Source organism: Atractosteus spatula, chromosome 7, assembly GCF_055471065.1.
Source record: "Atractosteus spatula isolate fAtrSpa1 chromosome 7, fAtrSpa1.hap1, whole genome shotgun sequence".
NCBI classification, from domain to species: Eukaryota; Metazoa; Chordata; class Actinopteri; order Semionotiformes; family Lepisosteidae; genus Atractosteus; species Atractosteus spatula.
The window spans coordinates 15961001-15982888 of NC_142712.1; the positions used below are offsets into that span (position 1 = coordinate 15961001).

The following is a 21888-nucleotide window of genomic DNA, read 5'->3' on the forward strand; positions in this document are numbered from 1 at the left end:
CTGTGTCATACAGAATTAAATAGCATCTTCAGCGCAACATTATTATTGTCCTTGTAAAGGTTGTACAGAAAAAATAAATCTAAAAGTACTAATTTATTGAAATATTACTTTTCAGAAATTAAACTGTTTGAAAGTTTCACTGTGTAACATTTTTACATTCCAAGTAGCCAACATCCATTCCCTTTCAATGTGTCTTTTTAAATGTTTTTACATTTTACATCTTACATTTACATTGAAAGATGTTATGTTATTGATATATTAACATTTTCCAAGCATTAAACTGATATACCTGTATACAAACCATATCAATAGAAATAAAGAAACAATTTAAAAGGAAATTGCTTTGTTTATACAAACTCCTATGTTATGATCATGGAAATCAAAACAGCACTGCAGATGAAATGCATTGCTCTTTCAGAGCAACTGAAATCAGTCTGTTTTTCCAACACAACCCGAGTACATATAATATCTTCTGATTCAGATGACAGCTTGTTCTGCTTTGGAACCTTCATGAAGGTCACTGTAGTGTTACAGAGATTTCTAGAATTAGACTTGATGATTATTTACGGAGCAAAAGCTCGAAGTACTTTTGGAGGATTTAGCCATTTGTTTTGTTTTAGAATTTTACTTAAACTTATAATAGAAAAGTTCTGCCTTATAACCACATGCAGCTCATCAGAACTCAGATACCGACTCCCCTACTCCAAAACCAACAGATTTAAGTTTTCATTCATACCTGTAGCTATATCCTTACTTAACAGTTGACCTGCAATGTAAATACGTATGTATATTGTTGTTCCTGTCTTTTTTTCTTCGTCTTTTGTCTGTACACCAACACTGCTGTTGTAAAACAACTTTCCCCCCCGGGGGATAATAAAGACTCTCTGCTGAGAGGATCGGAAATTACAAATTTGGATGTTTATTACTATCAGACTAAAGTATCCAATTTAATTTACACTTTGAGGGAGCAGTGTGGAGTAGTGGCTAGTAGACTCATACGTGAAAGTTTATATATAACCAATTTGTATGGTTATATGTAATTTTTATGTTACACTGTGTTTCCCGTGTAACGCTTCTTCGTTGATGCAGTACCTGCACATCCATGTTTGTTTAAATCATCCATTTGAGTCCTGCTGCCCTCAAGTGGTCGTACTTTTTATATTGTTTCAATCTCAAACACTAGACTTTTTTATAATTTATAAAACACACACTAAGAAATATTGGGGTATTTCACTTAAAAATATCAAATATCCACTACACAATGCAAATTGAAAAGACGCAGTGTACTACGTTAAAATAATTACTACAATACACGTGGTAAAATAAGCTACACGCTGCCAGCGTTTCACCATGAACATACAGTACGAAGGAAACGTCAACGTCAGAACTTTAGTTCCTACTGTACCTCCCAACCTTTAACGAAAACATGGCGTCTAAATGTTAAACAGTATAGCATTTCCTTAAAACTGGATTTAGTGATTTCTAGTATTAGAAGGCAACTAATTTGGAAAGTCGGAAAAGTCACTGCTACCGGTGCATTTAAAAATACGTGTTGTTATAACTGATACAGTATTTCTGATTGTTGGGGATGGTTTCGTAATATGGCATAGTAACATAAAACACAAACAAAAATGATACCTGTATGTATATCGGCTACACAAAACGCATATTATAAACAGCTTTTTCGTTCTAAGCATGTGACAGTGCTTGGGGATCTCCTTTTGCGCAGAAGAATTGTCCAGCATAACTTCAAGTGGAAGAGAGCCACACATGGCAAATACGAAGTATGTGCTGCTCCTATTGTCTAATGGTTTGGTAGTAAATAACCAATGCGACTCCCTAATGCGACGGTCTAATTCTTTGCTTCGAGTATATTCGTATTAAGTGCTTGTTGTCTGACTTTGTATCTTGTTCTCTGCAACGAACATGGAGTTGCTTAGTTTTGTGGACATGAGGTTTTCAGACATTTATCTGACAAATTACAAATGACTGTTGCTTTGATATACCTATTAACTATTTCAGAAATAGGTTTTGTTGGTAGTAAAATGAATAATGTAAAATTAAAACGTTAAAAGTTGTTTCCCACCTATAACATTGTCATTATTTTATTTAAAAAGAAATCTTGCCACAAACTTCTGATGTTTTTCCTTTCACAGATTGAAGAAGGAGCAAGAGGTCTTCCTGTTGTCCATCACAGTAAATATGTTTGTGATCTTCCACCCAATCACAGATTTCCAATGAGAAAATTTCCCAAGGTCCTGAACTTTCTTCTTAAAGATCAAATAATAACAGAGAAACAGGTGAGGTTGGTATTGTACTGTGTAATCCTAGTAAGAACAAAAACATATCCTTGTGCTCCTGAGTTATAAATAACTATACACTGAAGTTTGTTACCTCAAAGGGAACATCTTAGTGTTGTCAAAGGCATTAACTATTCTTGTCTACTGTGAAGTGTGAAGAACACCTGAAGAAAGTTGAAGAGGAAAAACTTTATTTGACCCTTAATTGTTGTGTGAAGCTAGGGATACAGTAGCTATGTTAAAAAAATCCAAATGTTAATTTTCTAGGACATACTGTACTGTATGTATGTACGTGAGTTTTTGTTAAACTGATGAAAATACCTTTTTTAATTGTTTTGTATTCATTTACTACTTTGCATTTTGATGTACTGAGTGAAATGAGGCTATGATAATAACACTTGTTGCCATGAAAACAAAAGGAAAAAAAGATAGTTCCTTGCACTTTGGAGGTAAAGGTCCTGTATATAAAAACTAAACAATAAGAGGACGCAGTGACCTTTTTGGAACTATCCACCTTGGCTTGTATCTTCAAGGTGTGCATCCCTGAACCGGTGTCTCAAGAGGCTCTCTGCCGTGTGCACACAGAGGAGTATGTGGAAAACTTCATAAATGGGAAGACCAGCCAGAAGGAGCAGAAAAGGACTGGATTTGTCTGGAGTAAAGGCATAGTACATCGCTGCCTATATGAAACAGGTACAAAAGAAAGGAAAGGTGGTTAGTAGAGTTTAAAATACATTTAATTTCTTTACAGTACATATTGATCATGCTTATTTAATGCACACGTTATACTACATTTTCTAGGATGCCACTGTCTTTTTAGGTTTTCAGTTTCAAAACACTGTTATATTCCTGTGAAGATGTATTATCCTCTAACAAATCTCAATAAAAGAGAAAATTTGAGGGTTTGTATTGATATAGTGAATACATTTTGCCTGACTTCTAAAATATTTATGTTGCCCACAGTGGCATGCATTCAAGAATGAAATATCAGTTCTTCAGTGATTTTATTTTAACAACAGAAAAGCTCTACCATATTAATCCCCTCATTTCTGCTTGATAAAAGATTGACAATGTTGGAGCAATTTAGAGGCTAATTATACAACATTGGAATAATGTTAACTAGCTGTCATGAGATCTCCTGTACATTTCCAGTACTATTTCACCTAGGATAGCTGTTTTCCGTTCAATAAGATGTGACTAACTCGGCTTCCTGGAGTCACAGAAATCCTGTGCAACAGCTTCACTGTACAACACAGTCATAGTGCTTGAAAAGGAACAAGCAGCCCTTTTCTGTTGTGCATTGTAAGAAAAGCTAGACAGCAGTTATGTCAACACACAAGAATTATGGTTCGAATACAGGAAGACTATTTTAAAAACATAGCACGTGTAATGTACCCCATGAATGAGACAGTTTGGTCTCCAGGGAAAAAAACTCTCAGAGCTTAATATACAGATATAATGAGGACATCTGGCCCTTCTTTCTCCTCTGGTTTCTAGTAACTATCCGATCCCAGAATCTCATTCAACACTTTACACTTCCCATGGTGGGCTTTACGGTCACAAACTGAACAGTTCTATACCTAATACTGTCACATTAAGCAATGTGTAATTCACATGTCTCAGGTAAATACAGGCTTAGCAAACTGTGATCCTCGTGAAGGAAAAATTCAAGCATGGGGCTGGCTGTGTTGTAGGTGGCACACTACTCGCGGCCGAGATTGCACTCCAAAGAGGACTGGCCAGCAGCACGGCGGGGGGCACTCACCATGCCTTCCCCAGCTATGGTGCAGGATACTGTCTCCTCAATGACCTGGCGGTGGCTGCCAGGCAGTGGATGGACAGCTCTCACCCCAAGAGGAAGATCCTCATCGTTGACCTGGATGTGCACCAGGTACCATGGTTGTAAAGGGGGGGGAGGAATATTTATATGACAATGTCACAATGACAGATTCATTTGCAGCTGAACTGGCCTGCTGGGGTTCTCAGTTTTCATGCATTCAATGCTGTCACAACTTGTGTCTCAGAAGGTCTTTGTCGGTTTGATATTGCCTTAATCTCATTTAAGGGAGATGGCACTGCTTATATCTTCAGAGATGAGCCAGGTGTTTTCACTTTTTCTGTGCACTGTGGGAAGAACTTTCCGGTTCAGAAACAACAGAGTGACCTGGATATTAGCATTGACGAAGGAATGATGGATAAAGATTACCTCAATACAGGTATTGTACAGGCTTTTGGAAAAAGGAACCTTTAACCTGTTACTACATATACTTTTTCTTTTCATGGACTGGCTAAATCCAATCTTGGCAATCTCTAAATTTTAGAAATGACCCTTTACATTACTACTATCCTTCTTTTCTGCAAAGTTCCTCTTTAAGTACTGCACCGGGCAGCCAGTTCCATAATTATAGTTACCACCTACTGTAGTTGCCCCAAAAACTCACAGTGCTGTCACAAAGGCTATCATTAAAGTGTAGCTCTCTGGAAGCTCTTTCTTCCCTGCAATTTTATTTTTTTATTATAAGAAAAAATACTGAATATTCCACCAGCTGGTCACTTCCTGTGCTTTAACATATGCACTGGTGAAGCACACAATTCATTTTTATTTTAGAAAGTGTATTAGAGCAATATGCATCTCTAGAATTTTGCATACTGATGAATAACGTCAGAACAATTAATTATATTTAGTGTTTTTATGCGGCCATTTTCAGTAAAACTAATGTTTCTAAAGCAGACTAACCAAGAATTGCTCACTGCTAGGCCATAGGAAAAGCTGCTAAGAGTAATTAGACTCAGTGGTAAAACACAAAGTGCCTCAGAACTCTTAAATGTTCAGAATAGAACTGAGCTTGGGAACCCTGTAATTGTTATGCACTAATATTGTTAAGAGAATTAGCATTTGAAAATCTTGTTAAATTATTTCAGGTAAAGGTAAGCGCTCAAATTCCTCAGAAGCATGCGGTCTTAATCATAATTCTTCAGCATTTTTTCCTTCTTTCTAAGTCGAGACACATCTCCCCTGGGTGCTGGAGAGTTTTCGTCCCGATATGGTGCTCTACGATGCTGGTGTTGACCCCCACAGAGAGGATGAATTGGGGAAACTTGGCTTAACAGATGAGGGTAAAGTCCTATTTCTTTATTGGGAAAAAAAGTACTTCTGCTCTTGACAGTCATGCTTTGTAACCCAGGAACTGTTTTTCCTAAAAACTACTATTTACTTTTTCTGATTGACACCGGAACTATGATTCTTATTAACACTAACGTATTAGTTAGAACATCCTACTAGAGATGTAATGATTAATCATCAGATTCTAAACAGTGCAATGGTTTGAGTAGTTCTGCAATGTTTTCTTTGAGTTATGCTTTTTTTTTCTCCAGTTATTGTTCACTGTGAAAAATTACTTTCCATTCAGTTTAGAAAATGTCTGTGCTTGTTTATTTTATTTTTCACAGGACTGTATCAGAGGGACATGTATGTTATTGATGCTGTTGTAAGGAGGGGCATTCCCATTGCCACGGTTATTGGTGGAGGATATTCCAGAGACATTGATAAACTGGCTCTCAGGCATACTATAGTCCACAGAGCTGCTGTAAAGGTAACACAATGCATATCTACTGTACCAGTAACTGTCCTTTATTATAAAAAAGTATATTGACAAAAGCATTACTTTGAATTCTAACATATGCCTTACAATTTTGTAGTGAGATGTAATCAGACTCTAGGTGTCTTATTACAGTATTAAGAAGAATGAGACAAATAGAAGAATTGAATTTGAGTACACATCTTTGGTAGGAAATTCTTCTTTCACAAACCAAGCTGTGAACATTTAAGAGACAAATTAATTTCACAAAGCTTTAATATCATAGGAACTTGGTGTTAAAGAAATGACAATATATTTATAGTTATTGTGGAGATCTGTAGCCTTACAACCAAATGGGTTCGGTGTTTTACATTGTTTTGTGTAATTTTGCCATGTAATCATTCATCTATAGACTGTTTTGTTCAAAGTTTTGCTCTTGAGGTCAAATAATGTGTTATGTGCAATCCAACACAAGAATAATATTGAACATACATTATAGGGAGATTTGTTGAAGTTTAGATGTTTTAAGTTGTGCAAATACATAATTTCACATCTTTTATACTTAAGTGACTTTTTCTTTCTCTGGTATATTGCAGGTGTGGGAAACCAGGGGGTTGTGACAATGTGTGATCATTCCAGTTGTTCCACAGAAAAAGATTTATAATGTCTGCCTACTTAAAGACCTTTTATATTTTTCTTATTCTGGATGAAAACATTTTTGTATTTGCATTGAAGTTTTGAAAAAGATGAGGAAACACTGACAAGCATACTAATGTACATGGACAATTAAGTTAGAAAACATCAGTATGTTCTATGAGACAAATTGCTGATGCTCAAAAGTTGCATTATTAATACATGCAATAAGTGATTTTATTTTACAAGACAAATATACGATTATTTTAAATTAAATACAGTTAATTTTATGGAAACCATGTTATTATTATGCCTTTTTACTGTTAAAAGTGTTTCTGTGCTGTTAAGAGACATGTTGTGAATTCTCTTCTATACAGTAATTTTCACATAGGGGTCATATTATTAAGGGTAATTATGCATGTTGCTATTTTCTTCAACTTTGAATTATTTTTCAATGTTTACATACTGTTACAAATGGGGGGTTACAAACATTGAGAAAGAACATCAGGAAATGACCGAGCGGATTAATCAAAAAGTAAATTAAATAATCATAACCCCCAACTTGTACTGTAAATGATTTCTGCCAAGAATATACCTAAGAATACCACATTAATTATTTGTTCTCTGGCACAGTTTTTGTGAAAAGAGCAATAATTCAGGCACACCCGATTAAGCAAATATTAACAATGACAATACACAAGTTTACAGACAAGGTGTCTCAGAGGCCTAACATCCTAACCACACAGAAAATCCCAGTCTCTTACCAAGTATTTAATTCTTAAAGGAAATCATTCACCAATCATTGAAAAATCATTGAATCATTGAAATCATTGGGAAAAAAAAATTTCACCTCTGACGGCCACAACCACTCTAATCTCTCCGTCTGTGTTCTCAAAGACGGTTTTCCAAACTCATACATCAGAAAGACCACCGAAACTAAAATTATTCTGCAGCTAGGATCACACATTCTCCCTCCTCTTAACGACAGACTACTGTTCTTTTAAATTTTCTCCATTCGTTGGAAGTTTCATTTCACACCTCTCTGCACCCATTCTGACTTCACACCTCTTGATTGGCCTCTTTCTGTCCCCTGCTCCCGCCTCTCACTCCTCCTCCCTCCCAACCTTTGTTCTCCCGCTACTTTACCTTTGCCTAGTGCCCTGTCTCTCTCACACCTGAAGAAGGCCTCACGGCCGAAACGTTGTGTTCTCTTTCTTCTTTTTCAGCATGGAATAAACCTATTACTTGTTCCTTTGCAGCCTACGCATGCTGACGCAGCTACCCACATGAACATTTAATTCTTAAACCCTACAAAGATCAGAATAAGAGATAAGCTTCTTTCTAAACTAAATAGAATACAACATGTGGTTAAATCTCTCTATTCAGCAAACCTAATTGCCACAGAATAAATGGGAATCTCCCTATCTCCCTATTCTAAAATGCACTCACTAAGCAGGAGTGTCTGTTTCTTAACTCAGGAACTCAAGTTCCCTAGAAAACTACAGAATAGCAAGCTCTCTTACGACCTCTTGCCTGGCACAGGCTTTATGTTTTGTATCCTGTCATGTGGTCTCTGTTCTTTTTCTCTGTTCTGTCTTGATCTGATCTTATATGGTGTCTTTCTGGACTGTTGATTGACACTTAATCATTTACCCAAAACTTAATTAACTAAGCCTAATTACTAAGGTAAACCAAGGTAGACTTTATGATTGCTTTTTTGACCACTGAGTCTGGACTCCCTACATCTTAGCAAACATCACCTTTGCTTTGAAGCTGAAAATGTTGACACTATCTAGACATCATCCATTTTTTCTTTTGAGATATATCCATAGTTATCTACAGATGTAACATTCTGGTCTGCTTTGGAGTGTCTGTAGTAGGTTAAAGTGAATATCCCTTTTTTGTTTAAATGAAAAACTTGTTTTTTTATATAAAACGCTTATTTTAGGGTTGTGTTAATATCAGAACAACTGCAAAAGTAGTTTTGTAACGAAGATTAAGACTACCTCGCAGTCAAAATAGGCACACAATACTGGATGACGCTTGCAACTTGATTAATATCATTTTAAAATAAATGTTACATTTCCATCACTGTTGCTTGCAAATTTAATTATTTTTTATATTTTCATTCCTTAATTGTATGTATATAGATTTGACCATGTTAAGCATAGGGTGTGAACCTAATTGAACTACTGAAATTGCTAAGTCTATTTAACAGTTTTCGTTACAATAGTTACGAAATGCTTTCTGTAAAGCATGGTCCGAACATAATCAACGCTATACCGTACATGTTATGCCTAAGTAACAACCTTCATACACCGTGTTCAATAAAGGAGATTGCTAAACTTATTATTATTATAGTAATTATCCCAAATTATTGTGCTAAATTATTGCTCAAATGTGGGCATGAGGGAACAGATTATAATTATTTTCCAGTTTGTTCTTTAAATCCTTAAAACCTGAAGTACATTTTCTTCACACTTCACAAACGAAAGTGTCTCTTCAAGCGGTGGTTTTATCGCATTTTGGGACTCGCGTTTCCTTCGTCCTGTTTGTCCCAATCCACTTCCTGTAGTGAGCTTGCGTTTGACAGCGCGGGTTGTGTTTAGTTCGCGGGAAGACAAGTTGTATTTGTAATACAAGCAAGTGAGATACAGTGCTTTGAATATATATATATATCAAAACTATTAAGAAAACTACTTAATAAATTACAGCGAAATGAGTTTATGGGTGGATAAATACAGACCGACCTCTCTGTCGAAGTTGGATTTTCACAAGGATCAGGCCAACATGTTTAAAAACCTGGTGAGTCTTGCTCCTGTGTTTTGGTTTTTTTTTGTTGTTGTAGTTTTGTAGCGTGAACAGTTGCGCGCATTTTCCTAAGAATTCTTTACCTACACTGTCGGATAGGGTGCGAAGAATATGACAGGATCTGGAATAATTTAGGGAAAAAATAAATAGTATTTGAGAGCAGCTCTTTAAACCACTTGATCTTGACAACTATTTCAAATAAATCTATGGTCTCCTGCACTCTTTGGTCTTTGCGAATATTTACCCATTTGTGCGTGTTTTTCAGGTGCAAGGGGGAGACTTTCCCCATTTGATGGTGTACGGTCCCTCCGGAGCTGGGAAGAAAACACGGATTATGTGCTTGCTCAGAGAGCTGTACGGTGCCGGGGTTGAAAAGCTCCGAATTGAACATCAGTCCATCACAGTAAGGACTACTATTAAAAATAGACTTTTCTTACAATTGACAATAAAAACCAATAAAACCTTTTTATATTGTACTGAAGGACAACACCTTTTTATGTCAATAAAAATAGGTCAGTCCTGAGATTGTAAAATTTATAAATTGCATGTTTTAGTATGGATAGTAATGGGTCGAAAGCATTTAAACTAGGTTTTTCTATAAACAGATCTCTAAACCTGGTCTTAGACCCGATCCGGCTAGGCACATGAGTAACCTTTACATCATCAGTTGTAAAGACCTCGGAAAAATTTAACTGATCAGTCAAACAGGGGATGTGTTCAATTTAGTAATTTAGGGTTCAGTTGGAACCAAAATCACCATGTCCTTGTGCTTTCAAGGGCCAGTGATCCCTTAAGGGTCACAGATCGCTTAAATTATCTGTTCCTAAAATATGTGGTCCTCATCTTTAAATAGCAGGTGATTAAAGGTGACCTCAAATAATAACTTTATTGGGACTGTAGGGCAGTGAGTTGCAGCTTCCTAGCTTAAAAGTGATGAAACCACTGTGCGATTTATTTCTAGTCTCCAAATACTTCTTCGATCTGGAAATTGAAGATGCCAGATTGCCAAAAGAAATTTTACTGCGTTGTGAATGTAATTCAGTCAGAATTCTAAGGGTAGATAAATTGTACTTCACAGCAGTGTTCTTCACAGGTTAATAGGGAGCATTGTGAATTGGCATGCTGTGTGTGATTCAGCATATTAAAGTGTTTTGGATCAGACAGGAAAGTACCTTTCTGCAATTCTACACCTTATCTGAAAGTCTGACTGCAGGCATGCCATCTACTGTATGTAAAGCAGATGTAAGCTGTGTCCTATTCTTAATTAGAAATGGTGTGCAGTGGGTCTTTGTAATGCCAGATGTTAATGGTTATGACAGAAACATCCATGTGCATAAATATTCCTGGTTGGGACATTTCTGATAAGTGCTTTGTAATGACTGTGCCACATATTCTGACAGACCAATTATTTTTCCCTTTCATTTGCAGGCTCCTTCGAAAAAGAAAATTGAGATCAACACAATAGCAAGCAACTATCACCTTGAGGTCAATCCCAGGTAAACCATCTGGAGAGCAGGGAACATGAGACAGAAGTTAAAGTAGATTTGAGGAGTTTGTTGATGGTATTTGAAGATTGGTTGCTGTGTAGTGCAGGTGAATTTCAAATATTATTGTTGATGAGAGGACAAGTAAAGCGTTGCATGTGTTTTCTTCCCATTAATTGCTTAAGGGAATATAGACGTAGCTTGAAAACCAATTTTGGAATGTTGTATTTTATAATATGTGGTATTTTTCTTGTTGCTGTCCATAATCACTAGAGTAATCTCAATTGCTTGAATGAAGGAACAGCTGTCTTAACGAGCTTGATTTGTACCTAAGTGATGGCTCTTCGTGAATTCGCTGTGTTCTTGTTAGGCTTTCAGATTTGCTTCTGGTGCCAATTTAGAAAGTCCAGAAAGATGTCTGTGCTTTCCTAAATCTCCAAACACGTTGTCTTGCAGTGACGCAGGGAACAGTGACCGTGTGGTTGTCCAGGAACTGATAAAAACAGTGGCACAGTCTCAGCAGATCCAGACCAGCACCCAAAGAGAATTCAAAGGTAAATTGAGATGCCTGTGCTTGGTTAGCGGAGATGGTGACGAGTTCTGTCACTTTGATGTAAAAAAAAATAGCACAATTTAATGCAATCTTCTCTAAACCAGTTAATTAAATTAGTTGTAAGGTCTTCTGCAATTTCCCTCACGGGATCAATAAAGTATCTATTTATCTTAACAGTGGTTGACAGGTTAAATTCAGAATTACAGCAGACCCATCGTAGTTTTAAGGATCAGAGCTTTTAAACGAAACCCTCTCTCTTTCAAAATCGAAAATTCACTCCAAGAAATGTATCTTTTGGACAGTGGTGCTCCTGACTGAAGTGGACAGGCTAACAAAGGATGCCCAGCATGCTTTGCGAAGGACGATGGAGAAGTATATGGCGACCTGCCGGCTGATACTGTGCTGCAACTCCACCTCTAAAGTCATTGCTCCCATCAGGAGTAGATGCCTGGCTGTGCGAGTGCCGTTACCGAGCGTGGAAGAGGTGGGTGCCATGCTATCGCCTGTGAGGCGAGGCCTTTAGGAAATCAGTGTTTGTGCCATGACCTAATTGGAGGCAGTACACTTCGCCTTCTTGGGCATGATAGCTTGGTAGTGAGCCATCACCTCCCCAGAGCTCCAGGATCCTAGATTCAGGCGCTGTCTGTTTGATTGAGTGGGTATTGTAACCTAATAAAAAGGAAGGGAGCCTTTTGAACTCTGAAGAAATTGAATAGCTATTATTTTAAGCTGAGTCGTCTTGTTCTGACTTCAGTGGACCTCTAGTCAGTGGTTAGCATTGTCTCACAGCTCCAGGTTTCATTTCCGGTGCCTGTCTGTGTGGAGTTTGCATGTTCCCCCTGTGTAACGTCTGTGCCTTGTGGTACTCTAATTTTCCCACCTGCCTCCTGAATATTTGTAGGGATTCAATGGTATTTCATTGAATAGATGGATTAGAAATTCAGAGTCGACTGTTTCAGCCCTTCTTAATGCACACACAGCATCTTGGGTCGCACAAATAGTTTGGTCCCTCTTGATATTGTTAAGGCCTTTCTGATTTTTTTAATTCTAATTTCCATAACAGTGAACAAGTATTAACACAATGTCTGGTTTAGAACTTGAAAAAGTGCTTCGGCAGAAACATTTTTAATTCAATAGCAAAGTGCCAACTGAACTTGGTGTTTCTTGGTGTAGTAAAATTTGTGTTGCAACACCATATTGTGATGTGTTGTGTACAGTAACTGTGGCTGGTGACACCGAATAACCTTTTGTTCCGTGGACGTTTTAAACTCTAATGTGTTATTTTACAGAGAATATAAGTGTATAAAATGTCGAAAGTAGCATTCTTGTATTTATTGTGCCATTTCAGCTCAGTTCAGCCTGACAGGGCCGTGTTAGTGTAGCGTGGATAATTACTGAGAGAGACTTGGCAAACTGTGTGCTATGACACGATTCGTGGCCTTATCACACTGCATTCAAACAGACAGAAAAGCATTTAGCTTAAGGCTGCTGCTTTTAACCTTTACATTTTATACTTGGAGAAAAGCCTTAAGCAGTATTGTATGTGTCCTTTTCTCCTTATAAAATGAGTAGTAATTCTGAAAGGAAACATGTATGCTGTATTGATAAAGAATGTACATGTGCTTTTGTGAGGGTTTAATTTGGCAGATTCATTAGACTCAATTTCTCACTTAGTCTTCCTTATTATGAATGCTGTCAAAAAGACGATGAGGCTATTTTTATGAGAGATTCACTTACTGGCAATTTTATGTGTGATGGACTTCTCAATACGCTGTCCTCCTTCAAAGTACAGTTACATAGCACTTTTAAGTGTTACTAGTTTTTTAGCAGCAGAAATTTTTACACAGCCTAATTTGATGCATTTACAGTATGGACATAAATTCTTTTGACGTTATCGGGAGTTGTTTCAGATCTTTGTAATAGATTTGATTCATAGCGAAGCACTCATATTGGCTGGATTGCGGGAGGGGTTCCAGTGACGAGTTTTATTTCTTCTCAGTCAGAAAAGGAGTTGTTATAAAAAAAAATAAAACAGGGAGTGTAAAGTCTGGATCTCCATACACTTTCACTGTCACACAACAGAACACCACAAATATCACAAACCTCAGTTCTGCATGCATTCCCCTTTTTCTACCAAACATCTCCATTTGCATCTTTCATAACTGTACAGAATGAAAGAACACTCCACAAACAAATCTGTTGTAAGAATTTCTCCACTCTCCCTAACTCTGTTCAGTTCTTTGGTTTGGATGTCTGTTCTATGAAACATAAATAAGGATGAGGTTGAGCTCCTTCTCTTTGTCACATTGCCCATGGTCTTGCTGTAAGTCAGTCATTCCCAATCGTGGTACTGGAGAACCACACTCCTGCTGCTGGTTTTCACTCCAGCCCACCTTCATTAGATCATTGGAGCCTGACTTGATCTAAGAGGTTGGTTCAATTGAATTTTTTCATTCTGTTTCGAGTCACAAGCTGGGGATTTGATTTCACTTACAGATTACAAGTTAAAGCTCGGCCCCAAGATGTTTAAGAGCTGGGAACAAACAGTTCAAATTAATCTTATTATTATTAATTTAATGAAGGGTTTGGTTGTGTTACTGAGAGTTCAGCTGCAACAAAAGCAATAGGTGTGTGTGGGGGACCAGGACCAGGATTGGGAACCAGTGCTTTAAATGGTCTAACAAAAAAAAATAGTTCCTTACACTCATGTAGTGCTTTTCTGGACACATCCGTCAATGTGCTTTACAGGTAATGGGGACATCCCTCCACCACCACCAATGTGTATCCCCCCCATCTGGATGATGTGACAGCAGCCAAAGTGCGCCAGAACGCTCACCACACATCAGCAATTAGTGGGATAATGGAGTCATGAAGACAGTTCACAGATGGAGATTATTAGGAGGCCTTGATTGGTACACCACAGAGAGTCAGGACCTTAGTTTTATATCTCATCAAAAGTATGGCACCATCACTACACTGGGGCCTTAGGACCCACACAGGCCGCAGGGTGAGCGCTCCCTACTGGTCCCATAAACACCTCTTTCAGCGTCAACCTTAGTTTTTCCCAGGAGGTCTCCCATCCAGGAACTGGCCAGGTTCACACCTGCGTAGCTACAGTGGGTTGCCAGTTGTCAGCTGCAGGTAATATACCTGCTAAAATGAGTGACTCTCTCTCTTTGAAGGTATGCAGTGTTCTGACCAGCGTGTGCAGGAAAGAAGGCCTGATCCTTCCTGGGGAGCTTGCAAAGCAAATTGCTGAGAAGTCGGGGCGCAATCTTCGCAAAGCTCTGCTGATGTGCGAAGCCTGCAGAGTGCAACAGTGAGTTCATGGGGAGCAATACCTGTTCACGTGACCTGGCATCTACAGAGTATCCAATCTGGGGGGTTAAACAACATCTCAGGCTTTTTCACACTGCTTTTAAGATGGATTCGGATTTCAGAGTCGACTGTTTTGGCCCATCTTAATGCACACACAGCATCTCGGGTCGCACACATAGTTTGCTCCCTCTTATATGTCTTGGCAGTCGAGTAAGGAGCTGTGTCACATGCGGAAAGGTAAAGAAGAGAAACACAATGTTTTGGCTACGAAGCCTACTTCAACATTTGAGGCAAAATGCAAATTTTGTCTGAAATCAAAAATTTAATATTGGTTAACATTTCAACCCGAAGTTAACATTCACAAACTTGTTTTCCAATGCTGGCTTCAAAGCCCAAACATTGGGTTTCTTTTCTTTCCCTTTCAGCATGAAATGAACCTTCACCTGTTCCTTTTATTATATATTATAGATTATAAATTATTTTTTATTATAATTATATAACCAATTACTACTATTTACACAGAGGTAACGTGTTGTTGCTAAAGCAACACTAACTTGATACAGAAGTAGTTTAGTCTTTCTTGACATGTCAGGGACCACATAAGGAGATTTTTGAAGGGGATTAAAACTTAAGATCAAGGCATGGGACCATTGCTAATTTTACTTACTAGCCACAGTTAAGACACAAAATACAACTGTACTTCAGAGATGCAGAGTTTATCTTTATTGCAAAGTGTTAAATTATTTGAAAACTGTGTAGAATGTAAGTGAATGATAAAAGCTGTCCTCAGTTAAGGAAAATTCTGAACATCTTGTGTGTATCCACAAGGTGGTGCACACACAGTATGTGTGCACACATACTGTAGCACATCATTTCCAGGAGGATCAGCATTCATGAAGTACTCGGGCTGTAACTCGGGGACTTTAGTGAGAAGTGGCGTTTGAGAAAATTAAACCAAGACACATCGGAGATCAATGTTTTATATGCATGTTCATTTCGGTAAACAACGCAATCTACTGTATCTCCAAGGTGTTTGCCACTGTGGCTGTGGAGCTGTGTGGGACCGGCGAGACTGAGAGTTTTTGTTCTGAATATTAGCCATAGTGTCCTCGCAGAATGATTTTTTTGTGTGTGTTACGCCCATCAATGTCTGTGCAGGCCTGCAGAGGGGGTGATAAATGTCATTTCCATAAAAGATAATCCAATTAGTAGCAACGTTTTTGTGCAGATTTTCTCAGAGGGAACACGGATACACGAGCTCGCCAGGGAGACCAGGGCCTGCTCATGTGGCGTATAGAGAATGTCGGAATAAATATTAATTTCTGCATGAATATGCAGGGCCACTGACTCATAACCTAGCTTGGCATGCAGAGGTCTGCGTTAGTTCACAGGGGGGTTTAATTAAAAGCTGCCTGTAGCGATCGGCCACGAATTAATGTATTCATAACAGCTCCCCAATGACGACCAGAAAGCTTCTCCGAGAGGTCATTTCACCAGTTGACGTTCCATTGGGAGCTTTATTCTGGACTTTGCTGGAATAAGCTAAATGGTTAAGAAAGACAGCTCTGTCCAGAGGGATATGATGGTTTTCCCCTGTGATTTTTGTGTTCTGCTGATTTCGTTTAGATTTGCATTTTGGTCACTACTGGATTGCAGTATGTCTTTGCTTTTGTTTCTTCACTTGATTTTTGACGTAACGTCTATTTTCAAAATCGGCTTCTGAAAGAGCTCCAGGATACTGGAGCAGAGGAAGGGAAATGGCAGAAATAGATCAGTGCAGCACCGTTGTGATTTAACTTATGGACAGTAAAGCATGATGTGTAGCTGATTTCGTTCTGCAGAAGGTGTCCCAGTAGTATGTATTGAGAACCTGCTTCAGACGTTATTTTTATGGCACTATTCAATGACGTCCAAAATAGTCTTAGTAGAAAGACCTGCCATCATGGAAAACCTATGAAGAAACCCGACAAATAAATTATAGAAACGAGAATACATTCAGATGTAATTGATTGTTGCATATGATGTATTAGAATTTATAAAACAAAATGACACACGATTTCATATAGGAATCTTGCAGTTTTGGAATATCAAGTTATTTGTAGTGGGGGAAAAAAAGAAACATAATCTAACACTGCCACTTAAGATTTTTCTAAACTAATGGATTAAAGCTTGTGAGCTTTTAGAATGCTAAAGGAATGTAGAAGAATGCTGAAACCAGTTTTCTTAATCCCAGCATAGATCTGATCATTGAGTGCAATACGTCTACTGTGTTTTTGTTATCGGAAAAACTGATCCATTCTAAACGGTTCGCAGCCTTTGACTTGCATGAAAGCACTCAGTGGAATGGAATATCCCTATTCTTCATCTTAATTGAAAGAAACAAAAGCGTTCCTGTAGTGAATCTTCAGACTGCAAGTCTTCCTCTTTATCTTTAACCCCGTGTCAGATTGCTTTAAAGAACTGACTGTCCTTGATGGATGAATGGATTGAGTTCATTAAATTACAGCACATTAGAGTGTGTCATCAAATCTTTGCTTCGTGTTGATTGCCTTCTTTCCAGATGGATGGACTGTATGGTCAGCTGGTATTTTCGTAGCGTGATCTGAAGTAATGGATTATGTCAAATATGCCCCAAAAGCAGAGTAAAAGAAAATGGGCTTTGTAGCCTTGGTTCTACATTTACATTATAGATGTTTAGCGTCTTGTGCAGGAGTTTGAGTGAGTGTTTATTGTTTCCGACTGTAATTTATTTATTCTAAACATTTGTAGATTAAAATAATTTCACAGTTTAACAATGACGGGGTTCTTTCGGCACTGTGTAGTACAGAAGGTCTCTTTTAACTACTTGAAACCCCGGGGAAAGGTTTAAAAGTTCCAATTTGATTCTTACTTTTCCTTTATCAGTTGTTCGTGCTGGTCGAAACAGGATTTTTGGGCATAGAAGTGCCAGTTTGAATGCGGTAGGTGTCTTTAAGAATGGGCGTTCAGTTTATTGTGTAAAATAGGTGATTAAGAGATCAGGTACTGTATGTAGAACAGAATTTAGGAGACCCCGAAGGCTCCTGAGTTGAAGACACAAGCTATACAGTTGGACTTGCCTAGAATTAACCTAACCTCCTGCTTAACTATGTTACTGATTGCTTGGGACAACCTCTGCTTCACAATATTAAGATGCGCAAAGGCTGACCTCTCCTGTGTTTTGTGTAGGTATCCTTTCTCTGTGGACCAGGAAATTCCTGAGACAGACTGGGAGGTTTATCTGAGAGAGACAGCCAACGCCATTGTCAGCCTGCAGAGTCCACAGAGGTGAGCGCTGGGCTGGACATTCAACTGGCTGGAAAACATAGGCTTTCAGATTATTCTAATGCTGGTCCTAATCTGTTACCTTCCATGGCACATCCCAGTTACACAGCCTAATCGGAAAGAGTGGTACAGACTGTTAGGAATTGTTCTCTCTCGTGTAAGCTGTGAAGCTACTTTAATATGACTAGAAATCATCAAGGGAGATGGTGATGGTGAAATTTTAGTATTTCTGTTTCTGCAGCATGGAGATCCACAAGTTGAGAGTTTTTTTCCCCATCCTGAATTTTTAAGGAAAAACATATTCTGCAGCTGTGTGTGCAACATGACGAATCAGAGGCACCCTCAGTGGACCTAACCGCATTTCAGAAACATTTAAGAAAGAATCAGCTGATGCAAGCGCATGTGGTTTGATTAGACAACGTCTAGATCAAATCATGTTCTATTTTTCATTTCATTTTGGCTGTACTTCATACCTACTGTGGTGGACAGAACAGTGTCTGAGATTGAAAATAGTTAGTTCCATTTTAAGGTGGTTCCACTCATCTTTAACATTTGCAAAAAGCGGGCACATTCAAAGGCACAAAAGGTGTTTCACATTTTAAATTTTAATTAATTATACAGCATACATCCGCTCCCTGGGTTACCTTTGTCTCGATATAAGGTCGACTTTCCATCAAATCTCCTGTAAGTCCCATAATAACATTTTTGAAGTACAGCAAATGATATGCAGTAGATATAAAAGATCAAGTAGTGAGTTCATCCACAGATAGAAAAGCATAGAGTAAGCATAATGCGGTCACCACCAGCTTTCACTAGGGCACCATTTTATGCCCAGTATTGATTTCTTATGCATAGGCTGTTATACCTCATGCTTTTTTGCTGAATACTGCAATAACCCACATTGAAGTTTTAATTACTTAGCAGTATGGTATATGATAATTAAGTGTACCCTACAGTATACACTCTTTAAAAGGTAATTCACTCCAATGTTTCATTTATTTCTGTATATTTTAAAGTGTAAGCTATATTTGGTGTTTAATTTGACTATAGGATTTAAAAATGTTTTTCCTGAAGTATTTCTGTTTAGAAAGGTTGTGGATGATCTTTCTTGATCAGGCACAGCACAGAAAGTGTGTCTGCCAACTGGTGTAAAAAGCAGATTACAGAAAGACATGTGGAACAGAATCCTTACGTACTGTGAGGAAGGGGTGTATTTGTCTTTTGACTTCGTCTTTTTTCACTCTTCATTTTAGACTGTTTGAAGTCCGGGCAAGACTGTATGAGCTTCTCACTCACTGCATTCCTCCAGAAATCATCATCAAGGTACAGTTTTCGTTTACCTTCTGTCTGATGTTTTTTTCTGGTTCTAATTCATTTGATATACAAGATTTCCTGACAATGAGCACACATTCAAGCATGTGTAAAACATATTAGTGACTAATCTCAAGCAAAAAAGATCTGGTGGACACACCTCATTAAAAATGTCATGCATTCATACTAACTAGTGTTGCTCAATTTTTGGAATGTTAGCTTCTCCTTAGAATCCCACTTTGGCTTTAGAAAATGGAGTGGAAAAGCAGGCAGCCATCTTAAGCTTCAATTCAGCCAAGTCGAGCTCTGCTTTACCTAGGAGTATTCTTTAGGTCAACAAGTCAATAGAGGCTGCTCATCCATCCATTTTCTAACCACTTTATCCAGTACAGAGCCAGAGCCCATCCCGGCAAGTAGTGGGCATAAAACAGGATACAACCTGGACAGGACACTAGTCCATCAGAAGGCACTCATAATGGGGCCAGTTTTTCCCGAATCCACATAACTTACCTGTGAGAGGAAACCGAAGCACCCGAAGGAAACCCACATGAACATCGGGCGATCATACAAACTCCGCACAAATAGAAGCCCAGGAATTGAACCCAGAGCCTGAGCTGTGTGAGACAGCAGTGCTAACCACTGAGCCTCCGTTCCACTCAGTGGCTGTTTGTTCTCTACCATTTTCTGCATGTGTGGCTCTCAGACCCCTTGTGATTGAGGCATTTGTCTGTAAAAAAAGAAATTCTTTACATTCTGTTTTTCTAAACTTCAGTTCAGTTACTGGAAACAGTATCCAATAGAGCATACAGGCACCAAATGTTGTAGAAGAGGGTATTATGCATTTGTTGTAAAATGAAGTCAAGATTAATCTTGATTAAGACCTTCTGTATTATTAAGCCCAATTTAACGTAAGATTGAAACCTATGATTAAAACCAAAGTATCTGTTAAAATTTGTACCACATCATACTGTCTATAGAGGAGATGCCTCTTCACAAATGAACTCTCTCGGTTTTTTTAAATTATGATTTTGTTCTTGATTGTTCCTGCACCATTATATATGCAAACGTCTTGAATCTTGACAGTTCGTTTTTGCCTCTTGTTTCAGGGCTTGGTCTCGGAGCTCCTGAGTAACTGTGATGGACATCTGAAAGCTGACGTTGCACAGATGGCTGCTTACTATGAGCACCGGCTGCAGCTTGGAAACAAAGCCATTTATCACCTGGAAGCCTTTGTGGCCAAATTCATGGCCATCTATAAGAAATTTATGGAGGATGGGCTTGAAGGCATGGTGTTTTGAGATGTTTAAGTGTATAAAAATGTCCTGTTTATAGTTCATTTTTCAAATGTTCATATGTACAGTGCTGAATCTGCATCCTTGAGTGGTGCTCGTGCACACAATCTGGCAGAGACGTGTTTGGCAACAAGAAGTTAATTCAACGCTGAAAATAAAAAATGAAAGAAATAAAAACGTTTTAGGTGTGGCATCTTCTTCAGGTTCAGTTAACTTCTGATTGTTCCTGAGTAGCTTGCCCGCTGACACAGCTGTAAGCTTCTCAGACTACTGTAGTATTTGGTTTTGTGTGGCAGTGACACTTTATCTAAACCAGATTGTTGTCATTATTACATTTTGAAAATGTGAGGCCTGTGTGCTAAGTAGGCAGTAGAGTATTGGGAACCAAATGGAAGTTTGCAATGATCCATTAAATAAACTATAAGGCCATCATTAATTTAAACCCTGCAATAAAGTTCGGAGTATCATTTTATTTTAGGTCACACAGATTTTATTAGAAGTTTCCTGAATTTGTAATTTTTAATTCTTTCTCCCTTTGTCTCAGAAGTCTTAAATATTTAAAAGCACCTTTCCATGAACTCATGCTTAATGAACAAAAAGTGTTTAGTGCAGTGAAACTTTAAATACAGTATTTGCACTGGTGGAGGAGCAGATGTAAGTTCTCAAAAGCGCAAGTCTGATGCTTGTTCTAAAAAACACCCATCTTTAGCAGATTGCTGTTGTGCACTGTACAATGAAGGTAATCCAGATGGGAAAAACCTTTAAATTGCTGCAAAAACCCCAGATTGTAATGCTCCTCCAAATTGTACAAAACCGACTAATGAGAACTGCAGCCTCACAAATCTTCAGGATGCCCTAGACATTGTGTATACTGGATTGTACATGCTGGCTTCTTTCAGGCTTTTGATTAACCTCATCAGGAACAGGTGGATTCATAGAGAGTTATGTCCCGATTTAACCAATTAAAAGGTGCATAATATATGCCATGTGGTTGCAATGACAAAAGGTTATTGCATTTAAATTTCAATACTCAAAAAGTATACCATACTCTGTTGAAAGAAAAATAAAGTGGATTCCCATTTCTAATCATATTCAAAAAGCTACAACACTGAGCATGGAAAGCATTTGATTTTCACCTCTTTGAGGTGCGTTTGCAACTTTTGATTGACTGGATTTTTTCAGCAGCTGGCAAAAGACAATATAAAAGGTATTTTTCTTCTTTATTTGGTACCAAGTTTAGTACACCATAAACATTAATATGAATATCAATAAAAGCAGCTGTCAGTTTAGGAGAACAGCAGACAG

The 21888-nt window shown here is 38.1% G+C and overlaps 2 protein-coding genes across 3 annotated transcripts; both read left to right on the top strand.

Annotated features, from left to right (window-relative positions):
- The first annotated feature begins 1375 nt into the window (after positions 1 to 1375).
- Positions 1376 to 7072, top strand: hdac12 (histone deacetylase 12). Of its 2 annotated transcripts, none has more exons than XM_088922456.1 (8): positions 1376 to 1784; positions 2157 to 2300; positions 2834 to 2993; positions 3995 to 4191; positions 4366 to 4516; positions 5301 to 5417; positions 5751 to 5893; positions 6475 to 7072. In XM_088922456.1, the coding sequence occupies exons 1-8, from the start codon at positions 1632 to 1634 to the stop codon at positions 6496 to 6498; spliced, it is 1089 nt and encodes a 362-aa protein (XP_088778582.1). In that variant the 5' UTR covers positions 1376 to 1631; the 3' UTR covers positions 6499 to 7072. The 2 variants fall into 2 exon arrangements, with proteins under 2 accessions (XP_088778582.1, XP_088778583.1); XM_088922457.1 differs by having other exon boundaries at positions 1660 to 1784; positions 2231 to 2300.
- Positions 7073 to 9096: 2024 nt separating this feature from the next.
- rfc3 (replication factor C (activator 1) 3) lies at positions 9097 to 20760 on the top strand. The gene is made up of 9 exons (XM_088922459.1): positions 9097 to 9316; positions 9588 to 9725; positions 10751 to 10818; positions 11263 to 11360; positions 11662 to 11843; positions 14542 to 14678; positions 17885 to 17983; positions 19234 to 19303; positions 20398 to 20760. The coding sequence occupies exons 1-9, from the start codon at positions 9230 to 9232 to the stop codon at positions 20587 to 20589; spliced, it is 1071 nt and encodes a 356-aa protein (XP_088778585.1). The 5' UTR covers positions 9097 to 9229; the 3' UTR covers positions 20590 to 20760.
- The last annotated feature ends 1128 nt before the right edge of the window (positions 20761 to 21888 follow it).

Bases quoted from the DNA above. Each gene is read 5' to 3' on its own strand.
- hdac12 (XM_088922456.1), top strand. From the start codon at position 1,632: ATGATACCTGTATGTATATCGGCTACACAAAACGCATATTATAAACAG. The intron at 1,785-2,156 runs GTATGTGCTGCT...TTCCTTTCACAG, and splicing joins CCACACATGGCAAATACGAA to ATTGAAGAAGGAGCAAGAGG. The intron at 4,517-5,300 runs GTATTGTACAGG...CTTCTTTCTAAG, and splicing joins TAAAGATTACCTCAATACAG to TCGAGACACATCTCCCCTGG.
- rfc3 (XM_088922459.1), top strand. From the start codon at position 9,230: ATGAGTTTATGGGTGGATAAATACAGACCGACCTCTCTGTCGAAGTTG. The intron at 9,726-10,750 runs GTAAGGACTACT...TTTCATTTGCAG, and splicing joins TTGAACATCAGTCCATCACA to GCTCCTTCGAAAAAGAAAAT. The intron at 14,679-17,884 runs GTGAGTTCATGG...TGTTTTGTGTAG, and splicing joins GAAGCCTGCAGAGTGCAACA to GTATCCTTTCTCTGTGGACC.